General features: G+C 30.0%; 1 protein-coding gene across 1 annotated transcript; it reads left to right on the top strand.

The window, feature by feature from the left end:
* The first annotated feature begins 292 nt into the window (after window positions 1–292).
* LOC132742124 (N-acetylglucosamine-1-phosphotransferase subunits alpha/beta-like) lies at window positions 293–14,557 on the top strand. Its single transcript, XM_060730448.1, has 16 exons — window positions 293–836; window positions 2,179–2,321; window positions 4,065–4,240; window positions 4,503–4,570; window positions 6,019–6,132; window positions 6,550–6,645; window positions 6,810–6,878; window positions 7,131–7,313; window positions 8,496–8,666; window positions 8,929–9,233; window positions 9,780–9,932; window positions 10,585–10,645; window positions 11,668–11,745; window positions 12,482–12,561; window positions 13,123–13,218; window positions 14,062–14,557. The coding sequence occupies exons 1-16, from the start codon at window positions 708–710 to the stop codon at window positions 14,186–14,188; spliced, it is 2,049 nt and encodes a 682-aa protein (XP_060586431.1). The 5' UTR covers window positions 293–707; the 3' UTR covers window positions 14,189–14,557.
* Window positions 14,558–14,769: the final 212 nt, after the last annotated feature.

Here is a 14,769-nt window from a genome sequence, read left to right as displayed (position 1 = left end):
ATATCTTGTAAAAACAAATTCTTTCCTCACTGTGTCGTGGTCTGTTGGCTTATACACTTAAACCCGGCATCAATGTATATATACATATTTTATTGATTTTCTAAATTCAAATGTTTACTACTTCATGATGAATTCTGCTTAAACCGGTGTTATAGGGTTTTGACAATATTTAGCACTTTCCAGTACCGTCCATTAATAGCTCAATGATACTGAGTCTGCAATATTTTCAACTTTGTCGTATTGCACGTTCATTGGAGATTTATATTTTCTCTTTTCGATTTACTTTTTGCAATTTCCTTTCAATTTATATGTTTAATTATGTTTCATTGCATGAATTGAATATAATAAAATAACGACAGCTTGAGATACAATACTTGATAGAAGTTAGGATGCCTGGTATTGTATAGATAATTATTCATATTGCAACAGCAGTTGCTGTAGAAAAAATACAGTTTTATACAATATTCAGTTGTCACCATACATATTAGAAACTGTTCTAAATAATTAAGTTTAGAACATACTGTTGTTAAGACAAATAGAGGATTACGCCTCAATAAAAGTACTATTGGAAAAAGTGGAATTTTAATACATGAATTTTTACCTATTTGAAACGAAATTCATGTTTTGTAATCACAACTAATAATAGGAAAAAGTTGCAATAATTGTTTAATCGAGATTTATTCGTTTGATTTGATTGTTTCGTCGACATGGCAAAGAGAAGGATATTTTGCAGACTCATAAAAGTTTTATGTTTGTATTTCATTTTGTTTATAATTATTTCTTTCTTCACTTGGAATTCAGACAAAAATGAGACAGAATCTCAGATGGATGAAAAGGTATGTAATCTGAATCATTTGTGCAATAGTTACAAGATTTAAAAGACATGTTTTAAGCATTTGAAAGATTCCTAGACTACTCATTTCCATATCGGCAAATGTCACAAATTCTTTTTTTTTTATTCATATTCCTCATTTTACATGTTGGTTCGAATAATAAGTAAATATCTTACATCAAAGAAACCTTTCGTGTATTATTATGTGAAAAGTTCTGTCGTAGGCAAACAAATCTTAGACTCAATGAGATGTGACATTCAAACTGAAACAAATTATGCTATACGGCAGAATAAGATGTCATTATAATTCATGATGTTAGATACTCTTTGATGTTTTGACATAAGCATTTTGATATTGTCTAAAAGAAATTAAGTTTAAGGTAACACCGTTTGACATTTGGTCATTTAAAACTTGCACAAATAAATACATTTTGTTGCCACTTACGTTTGTCAACATTTAATATGGATGAATCATTTGCAATGTCTTTTTATCCTTTCTTTTATCTTATTTATTATAGTAGATATTCTTTTAATTTATTCAATATTAAAACTGAAACTGTCGCTGGCTCTGTTTGATCAAAAGTGTTTTAGATGACAATGGTACAATCATGCATGCTTGAATTATACTATAAATGCATATTTACATATTAAAAATGGCCAATGGAAGTTGAAAAATTTAAATGTCTACTCTTATTAATGATTTACAAATAACATACTTTCTCCGGAGGTACTTAATTGACATTCACGTTTTGGGATCTGTTTGTTTTATTTAGGCTTCATACTTATATTGTAGCGGTTGTATTTGAATTTAATTACCTCTGAAAAAGTCATTTATAAGACCTTGACAAAATCAAAATTATATTCAACTGTGTTGTTATGTCATGTTGATAATACGTTGATTGTATGGACCATCTGTTACATAACATATATGACATCATTGAAAATAACCAAAACAGAAACCAAGGGATAGAAGTTTCTACGAGGGAATGATTTATGTAATAAACATGTAACCATATAGATAACACTATTAAAGATATACATAAACATGTACATAAATAACCAATAATAGAAAAACGTGAAATATTTCAACAGTAATGTCTTTTCAGAAATAGATATGACTTGATGTGTTATTGTTTGATCCTCTTCTTATTTCCTTATATGTCAATGTCTTCAACTTATCCACTTATCTGTAAAATATTATTTGTACATGAGTAGAGATCTTCTCTATGCATTTAAAACTGTTGTAAAAAAGCATAAAATTAAACAACAAACAAAACAAACCAAAAATACGTTACAACTTCTATTGTATCATTTTACAACATCCGTGTTTTATTCCATTATTTTAGTTATCGTATGGCCACGAGTTTTTGATAGATGAACACAAAGAACCAATAGATTTGGTCTATTTGTGGGCCAATGGTAGTGATCCTAAATTTATATTGGATATGAAACGTCAAAGGGCATCGGAAGAACCTCAAAAATATCAACAGTACGTATATGAATTCTAACTTTGTTTCAAATGTGAATGGTATCAATTGGTCAGCAAGAGTGTTTTCCTTTGAAAAAAAATTCGCCTTAATGTCGCTTTGTATTTCCGTTATACGAACTTTAGTAGAAAATAGCCGAGAAAGGAAACCAAATAAAAGAAAAGGAAAAACTTAGAGACCATCATAAAACAGATCCATTGTGAATACTAACGTGTTTGCGTAATGTTTAAGAAAACAAATTTAATTTTGTAATGAAAGTCATGACCCATAGTGCCCCAGAATATTCTTTTCATGCCCTGTTATTGTTTCCAAGAAGATACCTATTACGCAATTGCCCGGGACCTTCTTTTGTTTCAATTGCTTTCATCTGGCAACAAGTTAGAAACAGATACAGTAATTTAATATTTTGAATGGAATTCAAAATACTATTTTGTTTACATTTTGTTAGCTCTATGACCAATAGGTTTACATTCAGCACTGCTTTCTTCCGGTAAGAGGCACCTAACATGCTCTCAAACAATTTTTACAAGTTATAATACTCATGTTTGTCCTTTCTAATAAAGAAAAAAATGTTTCTGAAACATAATGTGCCTTTAAATTTTGCACCTAATTTTAAAAGCATTGTAAAACTAGATTTACTATGTAAGCTAGTAACACAAAACTGAATCAAACGTGCTTAACGCTTGAAACGAAAGAAAGTCATATTTTCTTATTGTAAAGTTACCTTATATAAAGTTTAGTAAATGGTAACAGTAGTGACAATTATATTTATTTGAAAGCGCGCCTTCATTTTAAACAGTTGCTTTATAAATACTATTTTGAAACTGCATTACTTTTTACTGTGATAGCTTTGGAAATTGATACATATTGTCTTTTCATATCGTACTTGTGCTATGATTTATGAATTAAGTTTAAGTTAATGCTTACAGTATGTGCTAACAAAGTGTTGCACCGGTAAATGAGCACCTACATATGAGAATTTATGCGGATGATTTTAACGAATGAACATTCACTTTCTTTTTCGTAGTTAATAATTTGACATATTACATATTCAGAGGCCTTTTAGCCGTAATATTAATTACTTCATTTCTACATTTGTCAGTATGGGACGGATTGTTCTGTAAAAAGTGTTTCGTAAACCTCATTGTTAGACAATGCTGAAGTCTAATCTACATTTTGTACATCGGTTAGTTTTTACAAACTGATTTATCTTAATTATGCATGGATCAAGCCTTATGTTTTGTAAACACTAGATGGTTTGAAGACGACAATTGATTGCTGAGTTAATTACTTAATTTATTTCAATGCCAATTGTTTTTATATCCAACTTGGTTGCCGAAAGCATTTTTGATCACATAAGACTCAAAATATAGTTGCATATGTAATACTTACCTAGCAGAAGACTCGTCTATTGATACTTTAGGTGTTGCTTTGACGCAGAAATCATACATGTATATTTTATACATGAATTATTTAATGAATATATTTTATTAGCGATCAAATCTTCACAATGATAACAAAATCTAAGATATCAACTTTATTTCATTGTCAACTTTTATTTCATTAAAGAAACTTTACACTTCCGATGTTACATATTACATTATATCTGAACACGACATTAAACATTCATTTCATAATTTTGTGTTTTCAGCATTTATTATGAACACTGTTCGAATATTTGGTTCTCATACCTGTAGAAAGATATCTCTTATTTTGTAATATCATACATTCTTTCTATGTAACAGTCCCCTCAACTGTTCAAGACATACAGAATCTGGCGAATACATCCACGTAATTGTGGTATATCCCGGTATACCTCAAACTAAAGTTTCCATGGAGACCAAAAACATCAAGTTACTTTTCAACGTTACAGACAACGACATGGAATACACTGTCATAATTCCAAAACAAAATAAACACGGTATAGTATACTGCGTCATTTGATATTTGAGTTGTAATACATGTAGTTTGATTCAGCTTCTTAAAACCATCCTGGATTGATATATGACAAAATGCAATTCATGGCAACTATATACATGTATTATTTGAATCCTGTATAATATTTTATAATGTGCTACGGTATTTATTCTTAACATGTGTGACCTTTTTCATAAAATTGATGTTTGAAGACGAAAAACTTTTTTGTGTTCTTTAATTAAAGGGGATTTACTTTTGTTTTGCAGTCGTCGGGATAATGAATATACTAACTGAAATAGACGGACGGATGTATATATGCATGTGTGGTTATATAGTGAGTCAATTTATTGATAAGAAGTTGTTAACTTTAGGATACGCCAAAACGTTTGATATTATTTCTGAAAATATTGCTATCGATTTAAGAAAAGTAAGTAATATTGAATATACTTTTTGAAGTGGTGATATGGTCTTTTTATGTATTGTTCAGGTCAAACAAATATAACTGGCAAGACGAACTTGTTTGGTATGAGATAAAACACAACACTTAGGCTGAATGAAATAGGGCATTTATTAAATTCCATAAATGAAAATTGTTACAAAATAACAAACAGAATAGGGCCCATTGACATAAATTATTTTATGTGAGCATAAAATCTTATTTATGCATACTTGTTACGAGCCAGGCGTAACGAGAAAGAAAAGCCAGCAATAAACTTGTAACAATAAAAATTTTTTACAGAAAAATTATTAAAGAAAAATAAAATAACAAATTATGTTTACAAATACCTGAAGTCCAAATAAAAATGAAAACTCAAATGTCTAGTCTGATCCTGGAATGATCCTTTTTAAATAGCACAGTTAAATCCAAGTTAAATCCAAGAACACTTTAGAATAAATTCCCACAATAAAATCCACAAGAATAATTTATTTTAAAATCCAAGTTCCAATAATTCACTTAATATCCAAGTTGAAAAATACTCCAAATATATTGATGTCTTAAAAGGTAACTGATGACTTAAAAAGATCACTGATGAGTTAAAAGGTAAAGGTAATGAAAAATGTCACTTTATATATATTAACTAAGAAAATTCCAGAAAGGTCTATTATGTTCTAAAGTAATCATAATCTAGCAACTTCAACAATAAAGAACATTCCAGAAGTTTCTATCTAAATATAATGCATGAGTTTTCTACAACAGTTAAGAAAGTTCTAGTACATACATGTAGTTAATGTTCTAAAAATAGAACAATGATAATATTGGAAATACCAACTGGTCAGATATAAATTATATACATGTAATATGTTGCATACATAACAATACTTTACTGCATATTTCCAAAAATACATGTAACACATTTTTTCGGATTAGTACATACCAATAAATTCTAAAGTATGATATTTCATTTTCCTGTTTCATATTATATAGTAAAGAGAGGTGCATAGTGGTGAAGGTGTATTCCTCTCGATCCAGGATCGTTTGTTAGAACCATAACAGGGTCACCAGGATCACGACCATTTTTTTATAATACCATATGATGTCCACGAAAATATACCAATATATACATGTCAAATTAGATTATTTTTTACAAAAGAGAAATATCTTTATTACTGGTAGTTCTTTTATTTAACGTGTTTCACGTTTAAATATGTTTTGAATATGTGAGTTTTTAGCATTGTGTAGTCATGCAATAAATAATAAAAAATGTTTTTATGAAATGATAACAAAACTAAGAGTAACAAATTCTTTCAAATTTTGTACTAAATGAAATATTTGTATTTCAGACAAATGATTACAGCATTCAATCAAAGAAACAACTGGACAACATGTACATAGTAAAAAGTTCAGATCGTTCGGCACAGAATATCTTCCTAGAAAAACTGAAACGTCTAAAAGGGGTAACGCATTTTTATGCAACTGTATGCCTTTTTCTGTTTTTGCGTACACAGCACCTTTACATGACGTATGTTTAAAGTGCTGTTGTTTTTGATCATTTTATGAGTAATACAAAATATCGCGTTTTTCATCACAACGTCTTTGAGAAGAAATATAATATATCGCATCATTTACATCATTTTAAAACATAAGTAAATTTATTGTTAATGGTTTCAAGTTCTTAATTCTTAACTATTCCTGCAATTCAGAAATGAGCCTGCTTTACCAATGTTTAGAACAAGTGAACCAATATTATGGGTATTGTATCACCCTTTATAGATTCATTATTCCATTTGGAAGTATTTCAGAATGTCATTTGTTATTGCCCATCTCATAAATCAGCATATCGTGAATATATCTTTAATAAATTATCGTTTCAGTTGGGATTTATCAAGCAAGAAGAAGTGAATGATAGAAGTGAAACTTACGTACTTGTGTATGTCAAACCAGGCGTACAAAGTGATAACATTATTAAAGTAAGTGTATGAACCTTTATAAGAATGATATGTTTTTTCAAACCTTTCTGATTTATTGTGGAATGAAACATGAACAGTATCAAATATATCACGTTAAGTGATAATTATAGAAAAATTATTTAATTTGTATATCATTTCACAATTTTTTTTGCACCCTTTAACAGAGATTGAAACGACTTGATGGTCCCAATATGGATATGAGAGCAGCAATACTGGTCTGGGACACTGATTCTGTAAGTAGTGTTCAATAAATAGAGCAAAATTAACACACAAATTTATTTACTGAAAACAAAATTGTTTAGGTTAGATTATTTTTGGTTTCTTTCAATTAGTATCGATATATCTAAGTGCATATAATCCATAATAAATAAGAAATAGAGGAAAAACAACGAAACAATTGTACTTATACATTAAAGAAATAGTATGACTATATTTTTTTAAGTAAACAGATAAATATATGACTAACTTGTCAGTTATCATTGCAGATTGAAATAGAAGGACTCGATAAAAGACCAAATACATTTCAAGACAATGATCAGCTAAGATTTTCATTGAGATCAGTGGAGAAGTATGCCCCTTGGATAAACCACATTTATATCATCACAAATGAGCAGATACCATGCTGGCTGAATACATCAAACAAGAGAATATCTGTGGTTTTTACAACGGTAAAAAATTGATACAAATATGAAATGCATGTTTGTTTATAAATGTGGTTATAATGAGTGTGGAGATAAAGAGCATTTCTTTCTTTCACTTTCACGATACTACATTATTTTTAAATGCACTATTATTTATAAAAACTTTATCATTTTATAAATACTTCATGATTTTAGCACTATGCGTTATTTCAAAATTTCTTCTTTTGTTTGTTAATGCTTTTTTACATACTACATTACTTTATAAATATTCTTTTATCTTTTTTAAAAATACTCCATAATTTTGTTTTATAATTACATCATAATAATATAAATACTACATAATTCTAAAAATTCATAATTACTTTATATATATACTGGTGCCTCATATTTCCGTGGTACTTAACTGTTATACTTCATAACAGCAAAAGTTAAGAGGATAAAATTCTGGAAAACAAAGTGGATATTGTAGGATAGACATGTCATTTGCATCAAAGTTTATTCCATTTAATGTTTGCATGTAAGCAATTATGTATACAACATTGTAATTAACACCCATCTGTGGCCTTGTGAGTAAATTTGTGTTCTCATATTTCCAAGGCAATTACATTTTAACAGTTTCAAAAGCAAAACCAATAGTAAACTTTATTTATTAGTACACCTATACCTAGGCTCATCTGAAAGGGGCAATTTTCTCTTTGGCATTTATCAAATACCTCAATGGTTGTTTAACAAAGAAGATTTTCTTAAAAGGTTTGAAATCTAAAACAAAAATGGTGAAATATTAAATAACTTTGCTCTTAATCTGAATAAAATAAATCTTTTTAGTTCTATTTGAAACATTTCGATAGAAATATAATAAAATAGTAAAAGTAAAACTACTGTCAGGTTCATTAAGTCTAGGAGGCACTTTAGACTGTTTAAGCCTGATACCTTGGAAATATGGGTACCACGGAAATACGAGGCACCAGTATACTTTATATTTTTTATTTAAACAAGAAAAATCTCAACCAAACTGTTGAATCAATGAGGATTATCTTAATTTTGGAACTCCTGTGCACTTGTTACTTGAGGACGAACACAAACAATTCGTTTTTTTTTTCTGAAAGCTATGATACAAATATGAAAATGGATTAAATATTATTAAAAAAAAAAACAAACTGAAATGCAGCTGTATATTAACTCAATTATTTCTTGTATTTTTAATTCCAGGATTTATTACCAAACAAGAGGGATTTACCAACCTTCTCGTCTCCTGTTATTGAAAGTCATATGCATCGAATTCCAGGATTGTCTGAATCATTTTTGTTTATGTGCGATGATTTCTATTTGGGTAAAAATGTTCAGCTGAGTGATTTTTACACTAAAGAGGAAGGTTTTAAGGTACATTAAATATATAAAGTACGATATCTAATTTTGTACACTGATCTACATTAATGACTGAAGAGCTTCTAATGATGTACAGTGTCTTGTTCATTATTTGTATCGTATAATACATTTACTTGAAAAGCAATTAGAAATGAAAAATGAAAAAAAGAAATTTATAAATTAATAAACTTTGTTTGTAATTTGATAATTAACATACCTGTTAATTCATAAATATTTTGTCTCTCATTTTTTTTTCATTTTTTTAAACAAAAAACAGATTCATTGGGATGGCATGTTACACTTTTGCAGCCCGGAATGTTCTCATTTTGATGTAGGAAACGGAGTATGTAACAAGGGATGTGACAATGATATATGTGGTTTTGACCATGGTGACTGCAGAAATCTTACAGAATCAGTGATGCGTATAGGACATCCTGTTGGCTTACATTACGGGTCATTATATCACACAATGGCAATGTTTAACCGGAAAAAATCCATGTTTGATTTATCAAAGAACTACTTCATGCCGCCACACAGACCGCTTTTAATACAAAAACATATTGCAAAAGATATGGAAAGCATGTAAGCATTTATCGATGGTACTTTTCTTAACCCAATAGATATGTACATGAGAAACATTTGATTTGGTAAAACGCCCTTTACTTAACACTGAAGCAAACAAAATGAAACGTGTTCAAATTAAGTTTAAATTTTTGAAATGTTTGTAAATGAGTATTATATCACAAAAAAGCATAGGAATAACCTTAGATACGGAGAAAAGGTTATTATTGATGGTTTAAATAATGTAAAAAAATATCATTTGTTTGTTTGATACACCGACACAGTATAGGTGATATGGCGACGTTACAGCTTTACTGGTGGAGGAAGACCTCAGGTGCTCCTCCTTGCATTATTTCAGGCACGAACGGGCACCTGAGTAATACCACCGACATTTCGTAAGCTAGCTGGATAGTTTCCTAACATGAAAATCCAAACTTCCTGTCGGGATTCGAACCAACAGCGGTGAGGGGCAAGTGCTTTGATGTCAAAGACCTTGATCACTCGGCCACGACTTGTAAAAATACCAAATGTTTTGTATTGTATTATGTACATGTATATCATTTCAAGATTTCATGAAGAGTTCAAGCAATCATCATCTCTACATTTTCGCTCGCAGTTTAATGTTCAATATACCATGGCGTACATGAAATTCATATCGTCTGCTCTGGTTACCATAACAACAGAACGAATATTTGATGAACTGGAAGAGGTTCGACCTGGGTAGGTCTATTTATAGTTAATTCACTTCAGTGTTGTTATATTTCCTGTCCCTCGGAATTATTGATTCCAGTACTTTTATCCGTAAAAAAAAGTGCCGTGTGGCAGGTGTAAAATTTGCCCCCGTACATCACTTCGGTGTTGTTATATATTTCTTGGCCTTGTTGATTCCATCACATTCAAGTGTTAAAATTTGAGTACCGCTCAAGCCCGTGCCAGGGTACGTGAGGGATATTGCACTTTTTAATTATCCCTTATGCATATACTCAATCAAACTGAGTCTGCAATTTTCATGTAATTTTGTTTTGATAAATGCTTCCTAAGGAACACCCTTTTTCCAGATTTTTGTGTACATTACAAGATATATTGCACTATCCTAACACTGCCAGAGATTATCCCATTTAAAACGAAGAAGGCTGAAAGTGTGCGTTATTTCACCACGACGATCTAGCCGTTCTTTTTCCGTTCCTGTATTGTATTGCATTCATTTACGCTAAGATCTGCATGCTTTTCTTGACGATAAATTCATTAACAGTTTTACAACAGATTGGAGTAGCTTATTGTTCAATATTTGAATGATTGACTTATAAGACTAAATTTGATTTGCAACTTTTCTTATTTTTCTTATAGCAAAGTTGATAATTCTATTTTACAGAGTGATTTCATACAAGGTGTTTGAAAAATTTGCTGATTCGGTCCTCAGAAAGTATTTAAAGGTATGTCATTCTCGAATTCTTCACAGTACCTTAAATAAGACAAACATATCTTAATTCTTGGCATATCATTGAAAAAAAATGTACGAAGAGAAAATATTTGATTTGGAATAACTATATGTAGATTTTTCATAAGGAATGTAATAATCATATAATAAGAACATTTTTCTTGTCCATCTTTTAAACTAGACAAATCCATTAATCATTTTCAAGGAAAATTTTGAAATATGAAATGACAATCATTATCCAATGGCACATACGTAATATGCTTTTATCAAGCATTATATAGAGACATAAATATAGATATATTTTTAGATTGAACATATGTCTTCCGTTTTTATATACAAATGGGTGTCCTTTTAGTTTAAACATATTTATTTAAGCTCGATTGCGAAACAAGTTCTTGCAACTTATATTAATCACTTTCGAGTCCGCTTCCTGGAACCAACCAGTACTGGTGTCATATGAAGAAACATGGTCGTAACCCGAGTAGGGCTCGAACCCATGATCTCTGGGTTGAGAGGCAGACACCTTAACCACTAGGCCACCGCTCCCCTTTTCACGTATAGAAGCTGCGCGAATTACCACATGACTACCAGGATTCACAAGTTTGAAAACGAATGTGAAAATACTGTTTTATCTGTATGAAATAAACAAAAACATTTGGAAGTATAAGCTTATGTAAAATGTATGTCTGTAATGAATAAGAAAATAAAAATGAAAAGAGATGGTACTGAAAAATATATCACGAAGAAAGTTTGAAGATAGTTGTCTGACTATTTTTATAAAATCATTACAGCAACACTTGATATAACTAATAGATATATAAATAATTACTTTAAAAAAATTCCTTGATAAATTAATCAATAAATGTTCCTTTCACATGTCTAGGTTACTATATTGAAACCTTTATTAAGGAAGAAAATACAAATACGTTGATTCTATTATTACAAAGAAAGCCGACACCATAGTTCCATTAGACTCAGTTCCAAAGTATGTTAAGTGAATTTGAATTTCTATTACAGACTAAAACTGAGGACATAATGAACGCTTCCTTAACATGTTTAGGAAGAAACAGAAAAGAAGTTAGCAAAGGATTAGAGGTAACTTGCAATAATTCAAACAATACTGAAGTAATAGTAAACGTGTTGATTATGTGAAAACTTTGAGTAATACTAATATTATGGCAATGTTACTTGTACTTTATTTTATAAATATCATTATAGACTTTAAAAAGGACCATGAAGTATTTGAATTTCAATTTTTCATCGGCTGCAAATTATAAGTACATTTAAATGAGCATATTTATGGAGAAAAACGAAGTTCTTATCTAAATCTTAGACTGCTGTATTATTTCAATTTTTGTATTATTTAAACTTGCATTTAATGTTGTATTAATACATATAACGTTGAATGCAATATCTGTTTTCAAGGATACAAACAGCGTAACTGATGACAGGGCCTTGCATACATTGTTTTAAGAATTCCTTAACACTTTTGAAAATTACACTCGTAAAAAATATAGCATCTAAATTAAGCCTAATTACTAATTTGAGCCGCGCCAGGACAAAACCAACATAATGGGTTTGCAACCAGGATGGATCCAGACCAGCCTGCGCATCCTTGCAGTCTGATGAGGATCCATACTGTTCGCTATCAGTTTCTCTACTTGCTATAGGGTTTGTAAGCGAACAGCATGTATTCTGATCCGACTGCGCGGATGCGCAGGCTGGTCTGGATCCATGCTGGTCGCAAACCCATTATGTTGGTTTTGTCATGGCGCGGCTCAATTTTATATTTGTTTCATGTTTTAAATAGTATGATAACTGTATTTTGTAGATCCAAAAGTATATGTTAACCGATTGCCCAGCCATTGACGACATCATAAAACAAGCTAAAATTACAAAATATAATTACAAGTAAGTTTTCTTTACATTAAATTATTTTTAAGTTTCAAGTTTTAGGATATTGTGACGGACTTATAACGCATTAAATGTCATCATGAAAAGTTTTTCCCTCTTTCGCAATCTACCTAGATAAATCGTGACAGGCAATTGTATAATAAAACTGTTATTTATATGGGGCATGAAAAAATTAGATAGCATAAATAGTTTTGTCATTTCTTAATTCGTTATTGATTAATTTATTTTACATATAAAATAGAAAATCATTTTAACGATTGGATTTTTCCCTTATTCATTATACGTATTATGTTTGTCCTATATTTAAAATTAGGCTTTTTGAATAATTCAGATGATTTGAACATAGAATTTTAGTTAACATGAAACTACTTCTATCACACAGCACAGAACATGAAAGATGAAAACTAACACCATGTAATTATTTTTGTTTAATTCCATTACATGTAAGATCTATCTAATTTCAGCAAAAGACTTGAAAGGACTTACAATTGTGATTGTATCTCTATAAAAGCAATATATTTTGTTGATTATTACTGTATTCTTTTTTAAATTTCACAGATTTAGAGTGCTTACATTTGTTGACTCCTATTTTATAATGTTGTATAACTTACCAAATGCAAAGAGAGATCTAGGAATTCTTAAAAGATCACCAAGGTAACAAGTTATAATTATGAGTACATATTTCACCCTATTCTTTCCTTCCTTTATTTCCGTTAACTTTTTTATTTATGACTAAGTTTTTTAAGTTATATTTGTAAATACAATGTATGTTAAAGTTTGTTTAGTGCGTCACCTTAGCGTTGTTGAACGCAAGTTGTCTTTTGGGATTATTAAATCTAAGCTTTCGAGATTGAGTATTGATTAAGTCTATGGTCGTTACTTCCCCTTATTTATCATTTACAGACTGAGTCAAAAATACTTAAATGGAGAGAACCCTTGGAAGCCATGTAAACAACAAAAATTCATGACCATTATTGTAGACTTTTGTTTGTTCGAGTCTGTTCATGAGAGATAAATATCTCAAGCTACCTAGTACCGGCTTACGCGGTGTTCAATTTAAGCCCAAAATGTGCTAGAATGAAACTGAGTCTGTGAATTTAACTTCATATTTGTTTTCTTTGCTGTCGAAGAACCTCCTCCTTCAAATATTTTATATTTACAAAATAAGGTTTTAATTTATGATGGTAGTGAAAAGTTACCCGTACGTAATTGAGTATTATTATATTGACCATTGATTCTAATACATTTAGTTTTGAAGTTTGAATACTGTTTAAGGTGGTGTCAATGGTTTGGGAAGATTACACGTAACATAATTTAATGAACATACCATCTAAATGAAAATACAATTTTCAACCATTTATATAATTATGCTGTCACTACTTTAGGGGGGTTTTTCATTTTCCTTTATTTTTACTTGATATCTTTAATATTGAACTAAAGTTAAACCCTTTTTGATAAAATGTAATTTTGTTGTATTTAATCACTTTTTATTTTCAGAAAATTTAATACAATCAATGATAACATTGATCATACAAAACAGGAATCAGTGAAAATTAAAGAGGTGTTACACGAGTTTTACGCGTCCCTGTTTCCTACACCATCACAATTTGAACTACGGACATGAAAGTGATTAATATCATTTGGAAGTATTTATTTTTAAAATCTTCAGACAGTGACTCGATATGGAAAACATTGCTGCACAGTGACTACTATATACATGCAATACAAGCATAATTACGAATTTGATGGCACAGGAGTTTGTGTAATATATATGTTTCAGATGCTTTTGATTTTTGAAGATGAATGTGTCCTCTGTCTCATAGGAATTTACATCTTTGGTTTATATGTGAGCTTGATGAAATAATACATAATTTATAAAGTGTCATTTTTATTTTCTCTATTCTTATTATGTAGCTCAATTGGCATTACCTTTTTATCTTTTCAGACCTTTTTGTATTAAAATTAAAGAGAAACAAAAGTGTTCTTATTTGTTAAAGCCAGACCTAGTCTGAACCTTAACAAACGTTTGATGCCCAAAATACAGTCAAGTAATCTTTTGAGGAATGGTAAATTCCAATCGATTTTGTGATAATGTTTTGAATATTTAGACAACAAAACAACCAAAATCGCTTGACGTCATCCGCTGTAGCCTATTGTTTATGTCCAGCACACACTCCTTTTCATGTTGCGCAAAAAATGTACATC

Source organism: Ruditapes philippinarum, unplaced genomic scaffold (assembly GCF_026571515.1).
Source record: "Ruditapes philippinarum isolate M1 unplaced genomic scaffold, ASM2657151v2 ctg3881_1_1_1_1, whole genome shotgun sequence".
Taxonomy (NCBI): Eukaryota; Metazoa; Mollusca; class Bivalvia; order Venerida; family Veneridae; genus Ruditapes; species Ruditapes philippinarum.
Note: the sequence above shows the minus strand (reverse complement) of the source record. Positions and strands in the feature narration are given on the sequence as shown.

Bases quoted from the DNA above. Each gene is read 5' to 3' on its own strand.
- LOC132742124 (XM_060730448.1), top strand. From the start codon at position 708: ATGGCAAAGAGAAGGATATTTTGCAGACTCATAAAAGTTTTATGTTTG. The intron at 9,234-9,779 runs GTAAGCATTTAT...TATCATTTCAAG, and splicing joins GCAAAAGATATGGAAAGCAT to ATTTCATGAAGAGTTCAAGC. The intron at 13,219-14,061 runs GTAACAAGTTAT...TTTTATTTTCAG, and splicing joins ATTCTTAAAAGATCACCAAG to AAAATTTAATACAATCAATG.